Source organism: Rutidosis leptorrhynchoides, chromosome 10, assembly GCF_046630445.1.
Source record: "Rutidosis leptorrhynchoides isolate AG116_Rl617_1_P2 chromosome 10, CSIRO_AGI_Rlap_v1, whole genome shotgun sequence".
NCBI classification, from domain to species: Eukaryota; Viridiplantae; Streptophyta; class Magnoliopsida; order Asterales; family Asteraceae; genus Rutidosis; species Rutidosis leptorrhynchoides.
In genome coordinates, this window is record NC_092342.1 from 217,148,544 (window position 1) to 217,174,936 (window position 26,393).

Consider the following 26,393-nt stretch of genomic DNA (forward strand, 5'->3'; position numbering starts at 1 on the left):
TGTAAGAGTCATGTAACATGGCACATGATGACGTTATGGTCTGTGAATCATTACGTTCCATTTAGAAACTCAGCACGACTTACTGTAATATAATCACGTTGATCAAGTGTCATTATATTATACTAACTCATGCTTCAGTTCCCAACATTACTTCAAAAACATTCATACTTTACACTCAGAGGTTTCAAATATTTAGAAACTAAAACAGTTTTCTTTATGATGTGATACAGATAACTCGAAGGAATAAATGATTTTAGATAAGATTGGTTATGAAAATATCTTCAGAAATATGAAGGATATTTATAATGGAATATACGATGATATCTTAGAATATTTAAGATAAGAGGATGATGAAGAATATTGTCCGCAAGGATTTTAGAGTAAGGAGCAAGGTATTTGCTAAGGATTTTAGCAGACACCAAATCATTTGGATTCTTTGAAGGTAGATTTCGTCCTTGTGATTTGTCCACAGCCTCCTTCAGGGTTTGCTCAATCCTTTTTCCAGTTCCAAACCTTCTCTTTTTCTGTGCTTTGCTAACACAATATTCTTTATCATCAACTTTTGACTGTTACGATTGTCTACAGTTTCTGCTGCTTCATTCAGCTTTTTCAAAACTTCATAGTACTGATTCGTAGGATGAAGTGCTATTCCGGATTTCAAAATTATAATTCCAGGAAATAACGTTATATGTATATGTAGAAATGATGTGAGATTCAAGAATAATTATTGATGCTTCCTGGGGTTTGGTATGACAATTATTATTACAAGATATAGATGGGTACATGACAAGGTTTTATAGTGATCTTTCAGAGAGATTTAAGTCAAAGAGCAATAAAGTTGCTGGTAAGCTTACTACTAATGTGGTGGAATATAAAAAGTTCCCCAGTAACAATGGCGAAAAGATAACGTATATATCAAGGTTATAATAAGGCTACTCCGGATGAAAAGTCAAAGTTGTCTTTTTGGAGATGTGATGAAATTCGCTATTTTGAAAAGGGATTGTAAAGTTATTTTGGGTAATAATAATGCTAAAGGATCTGACATGGATACGTGTTGAACCTTTGCTTAGGTTCAAGTGTCCTCCGAATGCATATCTATATGCATATATACTTCGTATGTATCGTGTGATTGGTTCATTCTCTCGATTGTTCTTTAGTTGAGATGTTTTCAAGAATTTTGAAGGGTTTAGACGCAAGTTGTCATCGTCAATATCCGTATAATGAATTCGTCGTGAATCTTGAATGATACGAATATCTTTATGAGTTCTGTGAATGAAAGTGATGTTCTAGTATAGTTTGAATTTAAAGTATGATTTTGAAGGATGTAGGAATTTAAGATTGATAGCACTTCTTAAATCTTGACTTGGATTTTGATCTGTCAAAATCAGAATATGTAATTGAATTTGTATGGAAAATGGTTGTCTTGAATTTTGTGAAATGATGTATATTGCTATGAAAGGAGAGAGTATAATTAACGATTGTCGAAACATCATTGAAAATGTACAGTGTAACATATTAATGTGAACTTAAGTATTTCTCGGGTATTACCTACCCGTTAAAATGAAATTTCACAAGTAATATTTTGTACAAAAGAATTTTTATTATAGTCTTTATGAAAATATATGTATGTATATTTTCTTCAGATGTAATATGGATTTAATGAGTTAATATTATATTAATCTCATTTGGTTTACGGTTGGAACTAGAAATGAATAATCCCTAAAACTTTAGAGATTACATAATCGCCGCGGAATATTTCTTCAACGTAAATGAAATAATAAATTAATACTTCATCACTCATTATTGTTGGTATCCCTCAGTGCCTGTGGTGCGTATGATGTTGATGCTCGTAATGTGACTTGTGATGTTGTTGGTACTGCTGCTGCTGGTGCTGGTAGTGATTTGATGTGAGTATAGATGGTGAGAATTTGTTTTGTTTTGTATTATGAAAGAAGATGTTTAAAGTTTCTTGAATAAAAAGAGAGGTCAAGAGCTTTATAAAGGGAATGAAATGATGTAGGATGCACTTGCTAATGAAGTTTTGCTTTTCATGACAGTAAATAATTCACCATGCAAGATACAGAGTAAAGGTCGGATAGCCTCAATAATATTAGTAATATTATACTCGTTGCGGCATATCCTGGAAAGGAGAGAGAAAATGGTGTTACGAACGGGTTCGCCGGTAAGTGCCTCATGTTCTCCACCGAGAGGCGAATTATATTCATGAAAGAGATCGCCTTTTTCTTGTCTAAATTGATTGATTCGTCCACGAACCCACCCCCAATTCATCCAAAAAAAAAGTGATGACTAATTGGTTGGTTCATTCCGGTTAAACTGCTCTCGGAGCTCAAATGAAATTTCATATCGGAATAGCTTTTAGAATCCGATGAACTCGAGCTTTGTGAAGGATCCGCCTTACACGATCAGAGAAATGATTGTTGATATGAAAAAAAAAATTCAGGACTTAGATTGATATTCTTAATACATAATTTACATATGTATATTTAATACCAAAATCCCATAAGTTACGAAAGAATTTACGAAAGATGTCAGGCAGAGTCTACCGTGATAGATATGATAAGATATGAATATGTCTATACACTATCTATGCAATAATTGCAGTAAAACATGTCTAGATTAAAAATTGATAGGCAGGTAATTTCTGACAAAAATGATAAGCAAAATTTATAATATGCAGATACGGTCGAAGTCCAGACTCACTAATGCATCCTAACAACTACTGGTTAGATACACTAATGCAAATTCTAGTTCGCTAAGACCAACTCTCTGATGCCAACTGAAACGACACGTCCATATTACTATAAACGCAGTACGTTATTCAATGGTCCCATAGCGAGGTATTTGACCTCTATATGATACGTTTTAGAAAATATTGCATTCGTTTCATAAAAAGCACATCATTATTATACATAATGCATGTTTTAAACTAGTGGGCGATTATTTAAGAAATAATCCCCAAAATACATCGGTTTCCAAATACTACACACGTGACGTAACAGTCGAATATAATACATGACAAAGGTTTTATTGAATGCAACACTTCATTTAAACAAAAGCATGAGACTCCATGCACAGCTTGCTCAGATAATACAACAGCGGAAGACTTTCTTAAGGACCTGAGAATAAACATGCGTAAACAGTCAACACAAAGGTTGGTGAGATATATAGGTTTATCATCGATATAAATATAGACCACAAGATTTCATAGTTATAAATATATGTACACTCGCAAGTGTATAAAAGTATTCTATAAGTTGTTGAGCGCTTCGGTAACCATACTTAACCATTAATGTGACATATTCCCTTTATTATGAAATCTCCCTACACTGTACCAAGTGTAATAAAAACGAAGTACTATGCAACCGTTTACGATACTAGAGCGACTAGCCCGGTTGGGGTTGTCAAACCCGATAGATCTATCAATAGGATTCGCGTATACATGTTCTTACAACATGTAAATATTAGTTACCAAGCTATTAGGGAAGATATGCAAAGTGGTATAACTCAACATAGAATATATTTTAAGTACTTGTGTCCATAGTGTAAAATATAAAATGCATGTATTCTCATCCCAAAATATTTTTAGAGTTTAAAAATGGGACTATATACTCACAGTAGTAAAAGTATATTAATAATAAGTTTTTAACTTATTAAAAATATGACCGTCGTCCTTGGATTCACGAACCTATAATAATAATAATGATTCAGATAATAATACGATATGTGAATAAAATAAAACAAGTTCATAGAATACTTATATATTAATTTTTAACATTTTTATGTTAGTAGTCGTTTGTTAGTAGTCCAAAATAGTCCGAAATGTCCAACAGTCCAATAATCGGTATATATATAATCTTAGAATTACCCCACGACGTATTGTATACGTATTGTCTTTTCATCAACCCAGAGACGTATTGTATACGTATTGTCTTAGAATTTATCAAAACGTATTGTATACTTATTTTCTTAGGATTTATCAAAACGTATTGTATACTTATTGTCATGGAATGTACCAAGATTATTATATATATATATACAATCTCGGAATTAACTAAGATTATAATATTTTTTTTATACTAATGATAACATGTCCAAATATATATAGGATATAGGAAAAGTTAGCAAGGATATGGTTAATATAGTTTTTACAATATAAATTTCGTCCATACAACGTTAATTTTAGCAGATTTTTGTTTTGCTCGCCAAATATTCATTACAACTCCGTTTAAAGTGAATCAAATTGCTATGGATTCTTTAAGAAGTTAATTTTTCAAAAACAATTCGAAAAGTTCAGCCCATGTATTAATATTCAGAGTTTTACCCTCCTTTTGTGCCGGTGGACAGATTTGGAAGAATCCCGGCACCCACCCAATATATGATTTTTGATAAAATACTTCCACTTTGTCTAAAATAATGAAAAAAATACTGGAAGTCTTATTTACATATATTAACATATTTTCAAAGTCTTAGCCTCGAACTCAAAGTCTAAGATAGGTTTTTAATTCCCAACTCAAAAGAGCCCGCTTTTTACCGAATGGAGATTAAACGATATATGTTAAGTTTCAAGGTGTTCTTCATATGTACAAGTTATAAGTTCTTATATTAACTTAATATAACATCATAATACATATAAATAAGTGTTATTAGAGTTAAGTTAGAAAGATTAGATTAGTTCTTCAAACAAGTTTAGAATCAACTAAACTATGTTGTAGTTTATAAACTCTTATATAGATAACAATAAACATATGAATTGAACAAGAGTTGAAGTAGAGTTTTTACCTCAAGTTTAGAATGTAAAGTTGCTGGAAAGAAGTAGTAGAACAAAACTTGAGAGAGTTCTTGCAAGTGTGTGTAAAAATTGGAAGTAAAATTTAGAAAATGAATGTGTAAAAATGAGTTAGAAATGGTACTTATTTATAGGCTTGAAAATTTGGTTTTTAGTGAAAATATCTAAGATAAGTTAAAATGTATTATGTCATGGATGACATATTAAATTGATTAGGTCATGGATGACATATTACACAAATAATTGCAGATTTCTATTGGTATATACCAATAGTAAATACTTCTAGAAGCTGTGTATAATACGGGTAAAAATACCGTATGAATGCGAGTAGAATTCTTGAGGAAATTGAACGGAAATACGAGTATAGCTATCCTTTATATGTATTGGTATATTATAAAGTGTATTCAATACTTGTAAGGATGTATTTACACTCGTAATACATTATATGTAAATACATTTTAACATAAGTTAATTACGTCGTTTAAATAGTAACATATATATTGCTCAAAAATTCTTTAAATTAGTAGTATGAATATATATATATATATATATATATATATATATATATATATATATATATATATATATATAATACTTTGTTAATATACTTAATGAGATATTTAATTATCATATTTTCAAGTTAAATATATATAAATCCATATATATACACAATAATTAAACAATTAAGCAATTAAATCAAGTTATGACGTTCGTGAATCGTCGGAATAAATGGGTGACCAAAAGCTTGTGTAAAACTCTTTCAGGAGGTTCAAGATTTATTAAAATTCATTGCTTATCAAGTCGGAATTATATAAATATTAAGTTTAAATTTGGTCGGAAATTTTCGGGTCGTCACAGCGTGGGAACTAGTGGACTCGCGTAGATTGCTTTAGAAGACGTGCTTTTGTATTGATTAGGATTGGGTAGCGTATCCCCAATCACCATGCTCAGTTTTGTTGGAAATTAAAATAGTCGGGTCGTGTTTGCCCGTTCAGATATTTAAACTATGTACTAAATGTTTTAAAGCGTATTGAACTTATTATTGTGTTAAAGATGTTTTTGGAAACATAAATGAGACCTAAATATTAATGTATTTAAGAAAAAAAATTTACGGGCCGGTTTAAATACGGGTTGGGTTGTTACAGCCCCTAAAATTACTGGGCTCTGTGCAATTGTACATGTTGCATACCCTTTGAGCCGGCCCTCGTTTTACTTAGCCTTCTTGTTAGTTGTTTTCTTTTAATGAATTCTACCTTTCAGAATAAACGTTTTTTTTTCCTTTATTATTATTATACGAATTTTGCTAACAATAATTTTGTCGTTAACACGTATTAAAATAAAAATATTGTATATAATCATTTATTACTCGATTTTTTCAACTATAGTAATCAAAATATAAAATAACTTAAACTTTTTAACCATAGCTCCTATGGACAGGGGCGGAGGGGGAGGTGCAAGTGGGGTCGGTCGTTTTTGACGAACGAAATGTTTTAGTGTATTTTTATGTTAAATTTGACCCTTTTTTTTTTTTTTTTTTTCAGTTTTTTATGTTTTACCCTCATCGAAAAAATTTCTGACTCTGTCCCTGCTTATACTTATGGAGTGTCATTTAACATAGAATTTAACATAATCTTACTTTATTTACAAATATAAAAGGTATATGTAAAATTTAGACGATGCGTACGAAAAGTTGATGAATAAAAATTGGCCCGAATGTTGTTTTAACGACAAACCGTTGGAAACCAGATTTTTGACGTTGGGCGCTAAAAAATAGGTGATACGAACACCATCGTCATCGATTCACCGATTCATTCATCCTCGTTTCCAATTTATCCACAAAACCCACATACAATACAAATGTTTATTAATTTCAAAATCATCATAAATAATTTCTTATATATGGGTCATCCATGGTATAAACAGCATCAACAATTTTAGATAGAGTTGTTATAGCCTTCCAGATACATCGATTAGGTAAATTGTTGTTTCAATTGTTACACAAATGCATACATTCCTAATTTTCTTCGACTGTTAAAACGGAAATTCGATGAAAACCTTGATTCTATGCTTGTTTTTGATAGTAAATTATATATTATAATTTATAATTTATTTATAATTTATATCATAATTAATTTAATGCATAATTAATAGAGGGAGCATTTGTATGTTTATGATATTGATTATATTTAAGGTTTGTAAAATGAGAATTAAGTTTGAGGTTAATTGTGTAATGCAATGTGTAGCTAACCTTTCTGTTTCCGTTTCTTTATTTTTATTTCTTTTATGTTAGTTTCAATTTTGAGCATCTTTTAGTATGTCTTTACCTTATCTAAACTATATTTTTTAAGTAGGTTTTACTTAAACTTCATTCATTTAAATTCTAACCTACTTTTGTTTCTTATTATTTGGTTATTTAGAGGTGCATTAATCTGAATTTAGTAAACAGTAAACACTCACCTTCATGTTTTATTACATCTGATTATCTGATTTGGAACATTCAATATCACATAATCACTTTCAAAATGCACGTTTAGCACCCTTACTCGTGTTTTGCTTCATCTTTTGCGTTTATGATTGATCGTATTGGATTAACCCTTTATATAAAATGATATCTTTCAGGATTTTTAACATAAATCTAGTTGAAGCAATATCATGGATGATGAAAAAGAAGAAATTGGTGGTGAACGAGTAGAGAAACCCAATGTACGTTATGTTAAGACAAGTAACCCGAACAATGTGAGTTTTGGGACTAATGATGTAGATGCTATGTTAGAACAAGCATGTTTAGATAGGGACAAAGAATTAGATAACTTACTAATACGAGATGGTGAAGATGATGATTTATATGGATTTCATGATAATAATGGTACATTAGAGTTTGATTCTTCGAATCATAATAATTCTCATATCTTTGAGGATCCACGTTTGCCGTTTTTTAACCAACAACCACGTTCGCCGTTTTTCAATCGACAATCGTCTTTCTTTACTTCATCACCAAGACACAAACAGAAAACGGCCCCACTAGATATAAATACCGAAATCTTGAATCTTGTTGATTCTGCAATTATGGATCAGCCCGAAAGTATAGAAATTATGAAAAATATGGTGAGTGGTAAAATAGAATTTGAAGATGGAGTTGATTCAGATAGTGTTGCAGATTTGTTAGTTGATACACTTCTTAAAACAATGGGTGGAGTTGAATCTTTTGATGATGATGATGAAAATAATAATAATAATTATACGCCAACTATTATGAAAAACTCAAAAGCCGCTATAATATCAGGTGAAATTCTTCCATGGCTTCCATGGTTAACCGATAGTGTTGGGTTCATGTCTCCTAGGACACGATTGGTTAGTGGGTTACGAACCATATTAAGATCATGTACAAGAAACAGAGCCATGTGTTGTTCGGCTGGTTTAATTGGTGTTCTTTTGCAAACAGCTGAGAAGATATTTCTTGACGATGTTGGTTCAAAACAGCAACTGAAATGGAACGGGTATCCGTTATGTTCGTGTCTTCAGTATTTAGCGGGACATTCGGTTAGTGTAACTGATTTGCGTACGTGGTTACATTTACTTAATATAACGATGAAAACTCCATGGGCTCTTCGGTTAATGGCTTCGTTAGAGAAGGCGTTGAGTGGGAAAGAGTCACGAGGCCCAAAATCATCGTTCGAGTTTGATGGTGAAAGTTCGGGTTTATTGGGGCCCGGAGAGGGCCGTTGGCCGTTTCCAAACGGCTACGCAATTGCCACGTGGATTTTTATCGAGTTATTGCCCGATAAAGTAGATGTAGCAACTAATGATGCAGCGATAGCCAAATTTGGTGAATCTAAATCTGGAAAGTTTTCACCTTCATCGGCTGCTAATCAAGGTATAAATGAAGATCGTAAAGAGAATATGCCTCGTCTTTTTAATTTTATATCATCGGATAATCAAGGTATCGAGGCATACTTTAACGGTCAAAATTTGGGGGTCGAAAGTGGGCGTGGGAAAACGAAAAAAGGTCCGGTTTATTTTTCGTACGAATTTAAACCGCAATGGTGGTATTTTATTGGACTTGAACACACTTCAAATGGAGAGTTAAGATTATATATCGATGGTGTGTTACACGAAACTCGTCCTTTTGACCTCCCTAAAATCTCAAAACCGCTTTCGTTTTTTTGCATTGGAACTAATCCACCACCAACAATGGCGAGTTTGCATCAAAATTCACGACAACGCCCGTTGTTTGCTGAAATAGGCCCGATATATATATTCAAAGAACCGATTGGTCCCGAGTTGATGGGGCGGTTGGCTTCTAGAGGTGCGGATTCACTTCCTTCATTTGGTAATGCGGCCGGGTTGATGTGGTTGTCAACTAACGCCCATGTGGCAAATGTCGAAGAAGAAAGTGCTCGCTTAGATGCCGATATATCGGGTTACCTTCACATTATATATCATCCGAGTTTACTAAACGGGCGTCATTGTGCAGACGCTTCCCCATCTGGCCCTTCAGGTTTTCTACAATTTTTCTTTTTTTTAATTCTCACACACACACAAATATTTAATTTTTTTTTTTTTTTACTCATATGTTATAGAGGTGGCAAAATGGGCGGGTCGGATAACACGTCACATTGGTTTTGTGTTAAAACTCATTTTTTAGTACGGGTCAAAATGAGGAGGGTTGGAGGACCGTATAAAACTATATTTTTCCAATTTAAAGGTTTTTATGAATAATTAAATGTACTAATTCTTAATTGTTAAGACAAAATGAAATGAATAATTCGATATAGGGCGTTTTTGGATGACTGTCAACCTATTTGATCCATTGAGTCATTTCTTTTAGGTAGTTTTGTTTTTTATTTTTTATTTTCTCATTTGAGATCAAACACAACCCAATTGGACCCTTTTATAAGCAAATGCATCTCAACTGCAAACTCTTCCTTTGTTAGGACAAATGGTATTAATTACTGTAATTATTTACGTTTCAGGAATGCTTCAAAGACCTGCAGAGGTTCTGGGGCATGTACCTGTAACGACAAGAATGCGGCCCACAGATGCTTTGTGGGCCCTAGCTTATGGAGGTCCAATGTCTTTAATTCCATTTGTAGTGAGCAAAGTTAACAATGATACATTAGAACCTCAAAAAGGCAGTAATAATTCACTAAAAGCTACTACACCTCTTGCTGCTCCAGTATTTAGGATTATATCAGTAGCTATTCAACACCTCGGAAATAGCCATGAATTATGCCGAATACGTGGGCCCGAGGTTTTATCAAAAGTTCTAACGTATCTTTTGAAAACTCTATCTTCAGTTGATGTTGCCCAACATACAGTCGCCGATGAGGAAATTGTTGCAGCAGTTGTGAGTTTATGCCAATCTCAAAAGAACAACGTGGCATTAAAAATGCAACTTTTTAGTACATTATTGCTCGATTTGAAAATTTGGAGTTTATGTAGCTATGGTATACAGAAGAAGCTTTTATCATCTTTAGCGGATATAGTTTTTGTTGAGTCATCTGTTATGCACGATGCAAAAGCTATACATACACTTCTTGATGGATGTCGAAGATGTTATTGGACTATTCGTGAAAAAGATTCGATGAATACGTTTTCGATTGACGGTGGGCCCCGGCCCATTGGGGAAGTGAATGCTTTGGTTGATGAGCTTCTAGTTGTTATCGAACTTCTTTTGGTTGCAGCTCCTCCTACAATGGCTGTGAACGATATTCGATGTTTGCTCGGATTCTTGGTTGATTGTCCACAACCAAATCAGGTAATTCCCAACCGTTAATCTCTAACATGCCACCTCTAGTTACATGTTGGATGTTGCATACCTCACAATTTTTAGTCACATGTTGCATACACACGTATATACTTGGCAAACGGGTCAGGTTGGGTCGAGACCCAAACAGGTTTGGGTCGAAACGGGTCATGAATCGACCAGGTCAGATTTTTAGATGAGTCAAACGGTAGGGTGTAAATGTATTGGGTCGGGTCATGTTGGGTCGAAACTTGTTTCTAAAAATTGTAAAACCTCTAGATAATACTATTTTTAAAATCTTGTAAAAACCCGTTAAGACCCATTAAGGACCCGTTGGACCTTATATATATTTGTTAGGCTTTATATGGGTCTAAATTGGACCCTTTCTTTAACTTTTTTATGGACCCAACCCATTTTCAAATTATAAATCTCAAGCCAGGTATAAACTCACATATTAATTTTCTTCGTGTTGAGTGTTTGTTAATCTATTAATTCAGGTTGCAAGGGTACTGCACCTGATATACAGGCTTGTGTTACAACCAAATACATTGAGAGCCAAGACTTTTGCTGAGGCGTTCATATCGCGCGGTGGTATAGAAACACTTCTAGTCTTATTGCAACGAGAAGCAAAAATTGGAGATAATGATGTACCAGACAACGATGATGATATCTATTCAGTCTCGGGATCTAAAGCTGGAAGTGGTATTGGGTTTCCTGAACATTATAACACCGATGATGCTGCATCTTTAAACGGAAGTGAATTTTCATCTTACGACCCTCATAATCGAAATAGTGTCCTTGGTGGAATGGCATCTAGTGTAGGAAGCCGAATGTCGGCTTCCGAGAGTCTATTCATAAAAAATTTGGGTGGTATAAGTTTCTCAATAAGTGCTGAAAATGCAAGGAATAATGTCTATAATATCGATAAAAGTGATGGAATTGTTGTGGCGATAATTGGCCTTTTTGGGGCTTTAATTGCCTCGGGCCATTTAAAGTTAGGTTTGCATACTCCACAAGATCACACGGGCAATCTTGATGGTTTGGTTGAAGATGAAGGTACTATGTTTGATGATAAAGTGTCTCTTCTACATTTTGCTCTGCAAAAAACTCTCCAAGCCGCACCAAATAGGCTTATGACTGCGAACGTCTACACAGCTTTGCTAAGTGGATCGGTATGTAAAATAGTGCTTAGCTATTACAGGTGGAAATATGGGCAGGTCAAAACGGGTTTATCTTAAAATGCTTAATTATTTGTGCGTGTCAAGTTATCCCACAGCTCTTTTAGTTCCTTATTTTTATTATTTTTGATGATAACTTATGTTTCAATTATGATCCTAATATTACATTATTTATAGTAATAATATCTTTAGTACTGATTAAGAGATTTTATGCTTTGATGATATTTCTCTCACTCCATTATAAAATATCATAGTCGACCATATACATGATAGAGCACCATATTACAGTGTTCTACTATGTAGTCGACCATCATATTGAAACCATATTACAGTGTTCTACTATGTAGTCGACCATCATATTGAAGTGATCTACCAACTCCAACTTGATGTTTGGTTGACTATAGGCAAAAATGCTGTAGTCGATCACACATTGAAGTAGTCGACCAATTTGATGTTCGACCTAGTGGTGTATATTGCCATTTTTTTGAAGTTTTTTGGGGGATGATTCTCACACACACTTTTTTGATCCTCACACACACCAATTGAGTATTATTAGAAGAGCAAAATGTTAAAATAAGTGTGTGAGGATCAAAAAAGTGTGTGTGAGAATCATCCCCTTTTTTGAAACAATTGTATATTGTTTGAACACTTTGAATAAAAGTGTATTTTTGTCAATATCCCATATATACATACGTACGTATGTATATATGTGTGTGTGTATATATATATATATATATATATTATATATATGTATTAAAATCTATATTATATCTTCTTTTCAGTTGAGTGCATCAGCAAGGGATGAGGAATTGAATTTCTACGATCCGCAACACCGCTTTGAGCATTTAGAACTCTTGTTGATTCTTTTGCGTTCACTCCCATATTCAACAAAGAATTTTCAAACTAGAGCATTACAGGTGCAAATTTTTGCATTTATATATAATCTACCGATTGTTATTTAAATTTTATTTTATATTTTAATATAAAGGTTAATTAATAACTAGAAACTAATAAAAATGTGCATGTAATATCTTATCTTCAAAAATTATAAAAATCTAAACTGTCACTGATGTTCTTAATGTTAGCCAAATATGTTGCTAGTAAGCTGTTCAATTTGATTACAGTAACAAATATAATAAATTTCTTTTTGATTTCAGGATCTTCTGATTTTGGCTTGCAGTCATTCAGAAAACCGAAACAGAGTTACTATGATGGAGGAATGGCCTGAATGGCTCTTGGAACTTCTTATATCTAATCATGAGGTTCATATTTACTCGTCCTAAATTAAGCACCTTTTATTTCTTAAAGTAATTTGCAAATTGTTTATACTCATACCCTCCGAAAATAAAATTGTTCCATTATATAATATTCTTTAAATGTGCTACATATTCCTACAGATGTGTGTAACAAGCGCTTCAACGTCTTCAATCAATAACGATGTTGAAGACCTTATACACAATTTCCTCATTATCATGTTAGAGCCCTCAATGCGTGAAAAAGATGGATGGAAGGTTGTATTGCATATTCTATTTTTTTTTTTTTTTTTTTTTTTGATTAGCATTTTTCGTTTTGTAGAACTAGGATAATAGAAATATAGATAATGTTTTCATAGTTACCAATCAATAGTTCGTCTTTGTTACTACCTATTCTTGTCCTTGTAAATTAAATTATAAATATGGAACTTATTGATTAATTATTGTTAGGTAGTTAAAGAATGGGCTACTAATTTTAAAATCTCCCGTTTTTGTTTACTTTCTTTATCTTTGATCATACGTGACTCAAAAATTTCGAGCATTATCAGTTTGTTTATATTTTTTGTCCTTGACAGGATATTGAAGCTACACTTCATTGTGCAGAATGGCTTTCAAGGGTAGGGGGATCTAGTACTGGAGAGCAGCGGGCCAGGTATACTTTGCTCTAAAAACTCACGTTATTTAAAAACGATATAATGAATGTTATATTTTATTTTAATTTTTTATAAAAATTTTCTTTCCTACTTATTGGCCGGAGGTCCATTCGGAAGCAATCTCTTACCCGTCGAAGTAGGAGAGGGAGGAATTTCTCTACTTCTTGGAGTGTATCACTCTGGGTGGAGAAATGACATCTCTTTATTCAAAGATAGGGGAAGGATTGTCTACATCTCACCTCCCCATACACCATACATGTGGTATTGGGTTTTGTTGTTGTTGTTGTTGTTGTTGTTGTTGTTGATATAATGAATTTTACTTTCCAACGTAGTTTATATAGAAAATTCATTGATCCAAGGTTTCGTTTTTATTGTCTTCGATATTTTTAGACGCGAGAAATATTTGCCCGTCTTTAAAAGAAGGCTTTTTGGTGATTTGTTGGACTACATCGCTAGAGACCTACGAATTCAGGTTAAAATCCCAATACATATACTAATTTGGGTAAATTTTTATTTCAAGTGGGTCAAGTACTAATTTAAGCTAAGATAGGGGATAGGTCAAACAACTTGAAAATTATACAAAGTCTTGATTATGTTCTGTAATCATAATTGACTCGTTATTTCGTAATAAAATAATTGAAAATGAGCAAGAAAGTTTTCGGTCAACCTAACTTGACACAACCATTCTAAAAAATGATTTTTTTTTTTTTTTTTTTTAATAAATTGTCACGTGTCTCTTATTCAAGTTGCCTGCCCCGCCCATTATGACACCAACATTACTACTAGATGAAACGTCTTCTCTTTTTTGGGTACAGATCCAAGTTATTGCTGCAGCCTCGTCTGGTGTAGCATCTTATGGATTACCACCAGAGGTTTCTAAGGCCGAAATAGACAATGCCGCCCAGTATTCAGGCGCTTTAATCGAGAACGCAAGTGTCATGTTAATGCTTGTTGAAGATCATATACGCTTGCAGAGCAAACTATTTTGCTCTGCACAATTTGAAGCTGGTTCAACGTCTCCGCTTTCTGCGGTCCAAGCTTTAGTTTCGAGTCCCCGAGCAAACTCAAAGCCTAATGAGGGAGAAGAATCGTTTGTGGGAGCTGAATTTCATTTTGAAGTACGTTTTACATTGTTTATGTTGAGCTACCATAGTTATTGGCCCATTGCTTTTGAGTAGAGACCACAATTTTGAACCGTTCAACCTTAAAACGGGATGATCTTCAATTACAATTTTGACCTGTTTAACCTTAAAATGGGAAATATGTTGTTGATATTCTGGAAAAAAGTTAATTGTTGAATTTGGATATGATTTTCTTTAGAATCTTTTTTGCTTACAAATACTCTACTAAAAGTCATATAAGTATAATTCTGTGTCCTTATTTTGTCGTTTAATTTATTAGTATCTAGTATCTACTAACTAACTAACTAATTAGAATTTCGAAACACTTAAACAGTTAGTAATCTGATTTTTACAACTTCAAACAACGTACGAAACTGTGTTGGCACCCGTTTGCTATTTGATATCAAATTTCTATGATCAAATAATGAGTATAAATCTCACTAGTCCCCTAATACAATAAACAAAATACTTGTATAATATAATGGACTGAATAAAATAGACTGTATGTTGGCAGGTCAACCCGACCCATTCTGACTAGATTACCCATTTTGACTCGTTACCCAATACACTATTCTTGTCAGGATCTTGCTTCAATGGTTGATAATCGAGGTGATTCTTCATCGACAATAGAAGAACGTCTTGCAGCTGCCGCAGGAGCTGAACCTTACGAAAATGTTTCATGTGCTTTTGTGTGTTACGGAAGTTGTATGTTAGATTTAGCTTCGGGCTGGAAATACAGAAGCCGATTGTTTTACGGTGTCGGTCAACCATCAAAAACGGCCGAATTTTGCGGGGGCGGGAGTGGATGGGACTCGTGGAAATCTTGTTTAGAAAAGGATTCAAACGGTAAATGGGTTGAAATTGTATTAGTAAAAAAATGTGTCAACTTGCTACAAGCGTTATTATTAGATGAACCCGGGCTCGTTGATGGAATCGGTATGAGTGGCGCTTCGGGTACGGGGATGGGTGGTAAGACAACTCTTTATCAGTTGTTGGATAACGACCAGCCGTTTTTGTGTATGCTTCGTATGACGCTTCTTTCGTTAAGAGAAGACGAGGGTGAAGGTGAAAACGGTATAATTATGAAAAATGTTGATGATCGGTCGTTCGAAAGATTAAATAGAGAAGACGAGAGTGCCACGTCATCGGTAGAAAGTAGTCCTCGAATATTCATGAATCAGCCTGGTTCAGCACTATTATGGAGGTATAACTTAGAAGAATTGTTTACGGTGTATTCTCTCTTTTTTTTTTTTTTTTTTTTTAATTTATTTTTTTTCAAAGGACACTAATATAAGTAGGTGCAACTAACTTTTCATTTATGATGAACAGTGTACTTTCGCCCATCTTGCACATTCCAGTTTCCGAGTCCAAGCGACAGAGAGTGTTGGTTGCATCGTGTGTTATATATTCCGAGGTTTGTTAATGAAAGACTAACATGTTTTTAGAAACTAAAGGTGCAAATTTTACCCATTTACTTATAAATAGGTCAATCGTGGTTACATTTTCTTTCTTTAAGGTCAAATGAGTAATTTTTTTGTAAATTTAGCCTAGAAAGGAACGGTTCAAATGGGCTAAACAGGTTGAAATTCATCCGAAGGGTGCTTTCAATGTATAAAGACTACATATTTATTTTCTAACAGTTAAATTACTATTGATACATTGAAGTTATTATATGTAATGATATGTGTAACATATTTCCTAAATATCAAATCGAAGTATGAATATTATTTGACATAAGAATTTTTTTTTCAGACCTTTCGAAATGCATGTGCTAAGCATATAACTAGCGTTTGATAATAGTCTCAATCACAGATGATTTCGATCTTGGCCGAACGAGGTTACCGGCTCTCGGGACCCATTCCGGTCAACCCGTCCCAACCCTTACAAAATTTACTGTTTTTTTTCTTTTCAACTCAAAACCATTTACCCAACTCACGTATTTGTTCTCTCTTGTTAAAAAACTTATGATGGTTGGTTTAAACTTTTTCACTTATTTGTGCAGGTTTGGCATGCCGTCAGCCGAGACAGGCTCCCTTTAAGGAAACAGTATCTAGAAGCTATTGTGCCGCCACTTGTCGCTGTTATACGGAGATGGCGTCCACTTTTGGCCAAAATTCCTGAACTTACTCCGCCAGATGGATATAATCCCCTTTCTGCTGATGACCCGGCACTAGATGCTGATGCAACTCCTATGGAGGTTGAACTAACTCTTATCACTAGCTAAAAAATGAATTACACCCTTAAAAAGTCTCATATGTATCTAAATGCTTACAAGGTCCTAAATCCTATCATATAGAAGATATTATCATACTATTTTGACACTAAACTATTCAGTAAATTAGTAGTTGAATTTTGACAGTAATTACTGAAAACGGATAAATCTAGACCGGTAGGCTTTTGACCCGTACTATAAAATCATCCGTTACAACCCAGGAACACCGACCTGCCCGTTTTGCTACCCTAAGTGGAATTTGATGGGCAGACCTACTTGGTAGTCAAGGTTTGCATGTGTGGTAAATGGGTAAAATCATTTGATTTCAGCTGTTTTGTAATTATAATCTGCACATTTTTTACTTTAAAATTTATTTTGAAATTGGAGAAAAATTTAAAAAAATCTTGAACCTGGCCCCATATTGAGTCATTGACTGAAGTCACCAATTTTGACCCGTTGGTACTTTCTACTGAACCTCACTCATTTTGATCCTTCAAAAAGTTACTCTGTATGTCCCCGTACCCATTTAATTATCTGATGTGTCAAATTGGTGTGACTAGAGTGCTCTTGCTATGATCAGTCCCGGTTGGGCGGCTGCTTTTGCATCTCCAACGGCTTCATGGGCATTAAACACGATGGCTGCGGGTACTAGTTGCAGTGAAACCACAATTCCGACACCCGCTCCAATAAACATGAATCGAAAGCTCAAACATTCCACCTTATATGAAAAAAGATTAGCTAAACTTCAAACACGTGCAAGTTTTCAAGAACCCTCGGAAGCTTCCAGTACATTATTATCCAAGGAAAAATTTGCTAAATCTCATACTTTTTCCGATTCTCGAGGGATGAGTGCGGTGGCTATGGCTACATCGGGACAAAGGCGAGGTAAAAGTGATATGGAACGTTTAATGAGATGTGATGTTTCTGAAGCAATGGGAATCGCATGGATGGAATGTTTGCAGTCGGTTGATACAAAATCGGAGTACGGGAGAGGTTTAAATGCATTATATTATAAATTTATTGCTCTTCTTGTTAGAAGTTTAGCTTTTGCAAGAAATATGCAACGATATGAGGTTGGTTCGTGGCTTTTTTTTTTTTTTTTTTTTTTTTTTTTTTTTCTTTCTTATTTATGTTATTAGATATAAGTGAATGGATGATTTTAGTTTTATGTTTTTCAGGTTGGTAGACGTGCTCTAGCTGATTCTGTTGCTCGACGCCGTCTAAGTAGCGGTATAAGTGCGTGGCGCAAACTCATCCATTACCTAATTGAATCAGACAGTCTATTTGGACTATTAAGTAAAAAACTTTGTGATCCTAAAAGAGTAGGCTACTCCCCTTTTCATTTTCCTAATTATTTGTGATACATATATCTAGAGGTGGTAAAATGGGTGGGTTGGGTACAGGGCTGAAATGAGTCACGTTGGATTGACTAAGAACATTTTCATTCCATTTCATTCAGTTCAGTAATAATTTTCTTGTGTCAAGTTCAATTACCAAATTGTAATATTTGTAGGAACAATTTGAATTCTAGATAAAATGGATCTAGATAGTTTCAAGCACAAAAAATACACTTAAAGCTATTTTGACTATATCAACTTGTTTAGTTGTTTTCGTTACAACTATCTTCTTTATTTACGGTTAACACGTTAGAGAAAAAACACAAAACAATTGATTCGTTTCTGACTAAATGGGTCCAAATTTCCACCTCTAGATACATATTGTATGCCACATCAACATTTGTAGAGAGTAAATTGACTCAAAAAATCTTGATGTGAAGCGAAGTTTTCTTGCAATACGTCCCACCTAAAAATAACAAAAATAAGAACCTAAAGTTAAGGTTTTGAAAATGTTTTTTTTTTTTTTTTTTTTTTTTTAATTTAAATGTTAATGTTATGTTATTGCTTATTAGGTTTTCTGGAAATTAGACTATATGGAAAGTTCTTCAAGGATGCATAGATTTTTAAGGAGGGATTTTAAGGGATCGGATCATTGTAGTGTTTCTTCAAACTCCAAAGATCCTATAGAAATCAAACAAAAGTCGACATTAGCTCTCAAAGCTCTTTCATCAGAACTAGCAAACGAAGAAAACGAACAAGATACGGTTGTTAACACGGAAAGTTACAACGATGAGATGTGGTTGTACGAGGATATTCATACAAGACCATCGACAACTGCAGAACAACATCTGCATGTGCCGATGGATTCTAACGACCCGCAAGTTGCGAATTACCAAGATTTTGCACAGAGTCCATCAGCAGCGGGTCCCGACTCTATACCCAGTGAACATTGTGAAATATATATAATTGAGCTTCATGCATCGATGGTTCGACCACTAAAAGTTCGACATGGAATATTTCAGGTAACCTTTGAATTTACAATACATATAAATTGAGAAAAACAAAACAGTTACCCCCGCTGACCCAAAAAGAGTATCCTAAATGAATTTTTGTTGAATTAAAGATAGGTATGATAAATGTCAGTTTTCTTCTTATATTTAGGGTAAGTTTGACTGAATTTATTTAAAATATGAATGATTGAGAGTAAAAAATGAGGGTAAATTGAGAAGTCTAATGATATTTAGTTGGGACATATATAAAACTAAGGTGGACACTTATGTTCGGATGGAGCGAGTACGTTTGGATACCCGGCTGGTTTGGTTATCTGGAACACATATCCTTAAATACATAATTAAGTTTTATTTAAACAATTTTCAGGTCATACATGAATGATTACATAAGTATTTTATAATGTTTCAATGACAAACTAATTTTGTACAGATTTCATATTTTTTTTACATTATATGTTTTTTCTTTAAGACTAATGCATGTAATGTCTAAGAATTGTAAAATGTAAACGTTTTGCTAACTGTTAATTGCACTTTGGCCTTTTAAAAATTCTGATGTGAACCTAAACTTCATTGTATGTTCCCAGATTACAAATAGAAGAATTAACTTTGTTGTCGATAAATCCGAGAAGAAAGTAGACGGTAAAGTACAAGATAAGGATCGAAGCTGGTTGATGGCTTCTCTTCATCAAGTACACAGCAGAAGGTTTGATAAATAATAATAATAATAATAATAGTAATAGTAATAGTAATAGTAATAGTAATAGTAATAGTAATAGTAATAGTAATAGTAATAGTAATAGTAATAGTAATAGTAATAGTAATAATAGTAATAATAATAATAATAATAATAATAATAATAATAATAATAATAATAATAATAATAATAATAATAATAATAATAATAATAATAAATAATAAATAATAAATAAAATACGGGAAACTGCTTAGTTTCGAGTATCAGATTAGTCCTTTTTAGGTATATTGTCTACCCGTAAATTTTACTGCTATAACTAACATCACATTGTATTATTGTTATAGGTATCTCTTACGAAGAAGTGCTCTGGAAATATTTATGCTTGACCGTTCTAATTTTTTCTTCGACTTTGGGGTATATTTTTCATGCAATTATATTTTGTGCTAAAACTTAAATTACAACTTTTGACATTCAGCTTATTAATATGTTGTTTTGTTGACTTTGTCTAGAATTCTGAGGCGAGAATGAGCGCGTACCGAGCTATTATTCATGCACGTCCTCCACGTTTGAACAATATTTATTTGGCGACTCAGGTTTATATTTTTGTCTCAACAGTCGTGTATGCTATATGTTCAATTAAGAAAAATGTGAAACAATTGTTTTATTGTATTTGTTTTAGAGGCCTGAACAACTTCTTAAACGGACTCAACTCATGGAACGTTGGTCACGCTGGGAGGTACCAAAGATATGAAATAAATCATGTGAATGTTTCAATATCACTTTAACCATATTTTACCAATTATTAGTATTATTTATTATTTATTTATAGTAATAATAGTAATAAAAACTGCTAAAAAATTTCCGTTGCAGATCAGCAACTTTGAATATCTAATGCAGCTTAACACATTGGCTGGGCGTACTTATAATGACATCACCCAGGTGGATATCCCAGTAATTTATATATATTCTAATTTTTATTTTTACAATATTGTCAAATATTTTTTTGATTAAGCTAATCGCTTGTCATTTCAACGCAGTATCCAGTTTTCCCATGGGTTCTTTCCGATTACAAGTCAACTCATTTGGATCTTGCCAATCCATCATCTTATCGGGATCTTTCAAAGGTCGCACTAAATCTCGTTGTAATTCTTTTTTACTTGGTTTGGAATGGGTTAAACTGGATAAGTTTTTAATGAACCCATTTGACCCATCTAAACTTGCACTGCAGAGTTTAGACTTAACATTTAGACCATACTATTTTGCAGCCTGTTGGAGCCTTAAACGAGGACCGGTTAAAAAAGTTCCAGGAAAAATTCTCGAGCTTTAACGATCCCTTTATACCAAAGTACCATTACGATTCACATTACTCAACTGCTGGGACAGTAGGTTTTCTCATCATTTATTTTTATCTTTTTTTTAATGGTTCTTGACTTCTATCTTTTTTCGTTTTGAATTTGGTTTCAGTTTTGAATTTGAATTTGAATTTGGTTTCGTTTTTGGTTTTCGGGGTTGCCTTCAAGATTTTCAATACCGAACAAACCGAACTGAATAAAAAAACCTAGGAAACCGAAAACCGAACCGATGAACAACATTATTGTAATTGAAAATAATTGTTTTCTGGTCCTCCATTACAGGTATTGTATTATCTCATGCGAGTTGAACCATTTACGACCCTTTCAATTCGATTACAAGGTGGCAAGTTTGAAGATGCAGACAGAATGTTTTCAGATATTGCTGCTACATGGAATGGAGTTTTGGAGGATATGAGTGACGTTAAGGAACTGGTATTAATAAGTTATAATATTTTCTAAGTTACGAAAATATATATATATATATATATATATATATATATATATATATATATATATATATATATATATATATATTTATATTTCTGTAGTATTTTCGGTTCTTCGTTGAGGTTATATATGGTTATGATATATGTGTTTTATATGTAAAAAATATATTTTGTTTCCTTGCGTTGTGTTATGTCGAAGGTCCCTGAAATGTTTTACCTTCCGGAGATTTTGACAAATGAGAATTCAATCGATTTTGGTACCACTAAAAATGGAGACAAACTAGGTATCAACTTTTAATCACTATTTCCGATAATTGTTTTTCTTCTTGGTTTTTAGTTTGCGTAATATTATCTTATGTTTTCAGATTCTGTTAAGCTTCCTCCTTGGGCTGATAACCCTGTTGATTTCATGCATAAACATCAAATGGCTCTGGAGAGTGAACATGTCTCTGCGCATTTGCATGAGTGGATTGATCTGATATTTGGGTGAGCTTCGTTTCGTTAATTCTATAAGTGGCAAAATGGGTGGGTTGGGCAGGCAGTGAAAGTTGCTAAGTTGGTACGGTCAGGTTATTTGACTTGAAACACTTTTTTTATTCTATTAACATGTAGTGTGTCAAGAATAGGTAACATTTGACCCGTTTCCTTTTTATGTATTTGTTTGAACTTGAATTGACCCATTCGTAAGTATATGGATCTGAATTAGGTACAAGCAACAAGGGAAAGAAGCTATTTCAGCAAACAATGTATTTTTTTACGTCACCTATGATGGGGCTGTTTGTATAGATAAAATTCAAGATCCTGTAAGTCTGGTTATTCATTATTTACTGCTCTCCTATCCCATAAAAAGTGGAAAATATTCTACTTTTTACATCATTACAAAAATATTTTTATCTTTTATTATTGAAGCTCATATAAGAAATGTGTCTACAACTCAATCATTTCGTTTAAATTGTGTGACGGAACAAATGTAGCAAATTGTATGTTTTGACGTTTTCGCATTTGAATTTCTTTTTTCTTAATTCGAAAAACGAACTCTACTAACAGGTCCACCGATGTGCTGTGCAAGATCAAGTTGCTTACTTTGGTCAAACACCGTCACGTCTATTAGCAATCCCACATATAAAGAAGATGCCACTTTCAGATGTTCTTCATATGCAGGTAATAAAAAAAATAAAAAATAAAAAAAAATTATTATTCTCTATTTTAGTCTGACATAATTATGTAATCCTAGACCATATATCGGAACCCTAAAGAAGTAAAACAATATCTCGTTCCATCTCCTAAACGCTGCAATCTACCAGCATCTGCGATTCATGCAACTTCAGATGCTCTTGTAATTGTTAATACTAATGCGCCATCAGCAAACATTGCATTACACAAATGGCACCCAAATACACCGGATGGATATGGGACACCGTTCATGTTTCAACCGGGAAAAAATAGAATAAACTCGGGTGGCGGTGGAGGTTTCATGCGTTATTTCAGAGGAAAACGTGGGTCCGGTTCAGACGAATGGAAATATCCTCAGGCTCATGCCTACGCAGCTTCAGGAATCAGGAACTCTTCCATAGTTTCCATCACATATAATAACGAAGTTGTCACGGGTAAGAATTTTTGTGTTTGACTTTCGAGCTTGATTATGGCTAATTTTGGCATAGAAACCGTTTGTTGGTATTGTTATACTCTTTCCGTCCTATATTAATTGTCCCCCGACAAAAATGACACAATTTAGGAGAAAGTGACTCTCACATGTAATTTCGTTTAATTTTCCAGTTTTACCCTTTACTTTTTATCCAGCTTTTTGTTTTACATGCATAAAGCAAAGGCATAAAATAACTTTATCTTATAATTCTTATCAATATATCAATATATGAAAGTTGACAATTAATTTGCAACAACAAAAAAAGGAATAGTGAACAATAAATATGGGACGGTTTCAATAATATAAATGAAGTCTTCTTCTGAATTGTTGTGGGTTTGGTAACGGGTTAAACGATTATTTTCGTTCCGTGTTGAGAAAAAAACTATTTTTTATAATATAGTTTTATTTCATTAAAAAAATAGTCTGTGAATATGATCACAAAAAGTTGTATAATATTCAATGGTAATCTCTTTTTTTGAATAAAACGATGTCGAACCATTTCATAAGTAAATGGGTCGAACTTACACCCTTTAATCGTGAGTATAAAACTCACTGTGATGTTTGGGTCTCCAACTAGGTGGACATGTGGACAACAGTATAAGATTGGTGTCACCCGATGGAGCGAAAACATTAGAAATAGCAAGAGCGCATTGTGCACCCGTGACTTGTTTATCGTTATCACCCGATAGCAAGTACCTCGTGAGTGGGTCCCGAGACACAACCGTTTTGATATGGAGAATACACCGCTCACCAAGGTTCAGGTCAGGGAGCATGTCTGAACCACCGACCGGGACAGTCACACCAACTTCAGTTAGTGCAACAACTGCTGCAAGTTGTTTCATTGATAAAACGAGAAGAAGACGAATCGAGGGTCCCGTGCAGGTTATACGGGGCCATCTTGGTGAAATTACCGATTGTTGCGTGAATTCGGATCTTGGTGCGGTTGCTTCGTGTTCTTATTTTTCAGATGTTTTGGTTCATTCGGTTAGTAGGGGTCGATTGCTCAAAAGGCTTCATGGTGTAAAGGCTGATATAGTTAGGCTTTCGAAAAACGGGGTTGTGCTGACGTGGAATGATTCACTGCATGTACTCTCAAGTTTTACGTTAAATGGGATCTTAATTTCTCAAGTTCATCTTCCTTTTTCTTGTTACATTAGTTGCATGGAGATCTCTTTCGACGGACGGAGTGTTTTGGTTGGATTAAACTCGTGTTCGGATAATTATAACGATAATGGAGTGAGTGGAGTCGGTGAATTTAAGAAATTGAACGTTAAGTCTCCTTCAGTTTGTCTCCTTGATCTGCATACTCTTAAGGTATAATTTGTAAGTCAACTTTTTTGATGTATTAAAGGTTAAAAAACGGGTGGGTTGAGTAGTGGATCATAATAGGTTCGGTCAAAACAAGTAGTTTTTTCATACAGTGAGAAACATTCAACCGACCGATGCAAAAAATATATAATTATAATGGTTTGTTATATGAAAACGAAAATGAAAATGATACATACAACATTATGTAAAATGCTAGTAAATCATACATACAACATCAAGTAAAATGTTAGTAAATGAGTCGAAATGACCACCTAAAGATATAATGGTTTGTTATATGGAGATCAAAATGAAGTGTTACTGATTTAGTGCTTTTCATAATAGTAACAGTAACAGTAAAGTTCATTACAAAATTTTAATAAGTACATTATTCATGTAACTTACAAAAAAAGTAGAACTTTACTTCAAAATTGTGAAAAATGTTGGCCACAAAACTAAAGGCTCACAAGTATTCATTGTTAACAGATATTTCACACAATGAGACTTGAAGAAGGACAAGATATAACAGCGATGACCACGAACAAAGACGACACTAATCTCTTGGTGTCAACATCTGACAAACAACTTATAGTCTTTGCAGATCCTGCTGTAAGTTACTCCTTCCGTCCCAAAAGTGTATGAAGTTTTTCTTTTTCAACTTTGACTTTTTATATTTCCATTTGCGTTATGTAATATTATACAAATGAAAACACGTTTAAAACTCTTTTTTGAACATAAAAACGGTGTTCTAACGAAGTTCACGCATCACACATCTTTCAGGTGAAGTTCACGACGGTGGTCAGGAGAGCAGGAAGCGGCATTATAGGGTTGCCAAGGGGAACACGTCAATCACGAAAGAGCTTGGCAAGTGTTTCTAGTGACGATGAATAGCATTTTCCGAAGAGCAACAAGCTTTCATACACATTTCATCGGAATCAGAGGTCAGTGGTAATTTGGCAATTTTCATAGGAAATTTGACATGATTTGGTATTTAAATGTTGAACATTGACATTTATATGTTGTTTCTTGTTCCATGTTGGATGGGCTTAAATATGGTGGGGATCAGATGCTAATTTCGCGGTAAAGTCAACTTTTTAAGAGGTGACGAAAAGATCAAGTTGGCTCATTTCTTGAACTACTCGCTAGTGTTATCGCTTGATATATTTCGCTCGGCCTAGTACATATCAATCGCAGAGTATTAGATGAACACTAGAGGGTTATTTTGCAAAAGATTCAAGTTTTTTACTTTGATTTGATGCCACCAAGAAAGTGGCCCTAATGCTTGTACATTTTAACTCTGATTTCTTATGATGTAATACTACATGTTGTATTCTTATGCGTTAGAAATGAATAAAAAAGTCAATGTGCCCTTGGTATTCAACACTAGCAATGACAATGGTCATCCGATCTAATGTATATCTACCCGATCTATTCATTTATTGGTGCATATGGTTGATTTAAATTGATGAATAGTTGATATCAATATGGATATGAATGAATAATAATGAAATGGATATTGATGTTTTTCATACATATTCATTATCTCCATAATATATATATATATATATATATATATATATATATATATATATATATATATATATATATATATATATATATATATATATATAGGA

At 33.6% G+C, this 26,393-nt stretch overlaps 1 protein-coding gene across 1 annotated transcript; it reads left to right on the forward strand.

The window, feature by feature from the left end:
- Positions 1-7,459: 7,459 nt before the first annotated feature.
- LOC139870819 (BEACH domain-containing protein C2-like) lies at positions 7,460-26,140 on the forward strand. Its single transcript, XM_071858589.1, has 32 exons — positions 7,460-9,305; positions 9,781-10,565; positions 11,051-11,725; positions 12,514-12,648; positions 12,889-12,993; positions 13,129-13,242; positions 13,560-13,636; positions 14,028-14,109; positions 14,453-14,755; positions 15,340-15,962; positions 16,088-16,172; positions 16,761-16,955; positions 17,531-18,043; positions 18,149-18,292; positions 18,880-19,329; positions 19,902-20,020; positions 20,356-20,425; positions 20,521-20,604; positions 20,691-20,747; positions 20,882-20,950; positions 21,049-21,135; positions 21,277-21,393; positions 21,646-21,795; positions 22,009-22,093; positions 22,175-22,295; positions 22,516-22,612; positions 22,857-22,970; positions 23,044-23,416; positions 24,032-24,768; positions 25,246-25,395; positions 25,540-25,700; positions 25,826-26,140. Exons 1-31 carry the CDS (start codon positions 7,460-7,462, stop codon positions 25,648-25,650), a joined length of 8,673 nt encoding a protein of 2,890 aa, XP_071714690.1. The 3' UTR covers positions 25,651-25,700; positions 25,826-26,140.
- Positions 26,141-26,393: the final 253 nt, after the last annotated feature.

Bases quoted from the DNA above. Each gene is read 5' to 3' on its own strand.
- LOC139870819 (XM_071858589.1), top strand. From the start codon at position 7,460: ATGGATGATGAAAAAGAAGAAATTGGTGGTGAACGAGTAGAGAAACCC. The intron at 12,994-13,128 runs GTTCATATTTAC...ATATTCCTACAG, and splicing joins TTCTTATATCTAATCATGAG to ATGTGTGTAACAAGCGCTTC. The intron at 20,951-21,048 runs GTGGATATCCCA...ATTTCAACGCAG, and splicing joins CTTATAATGACATCACCCAG to TATCCAGTTTTCCCATGGGT.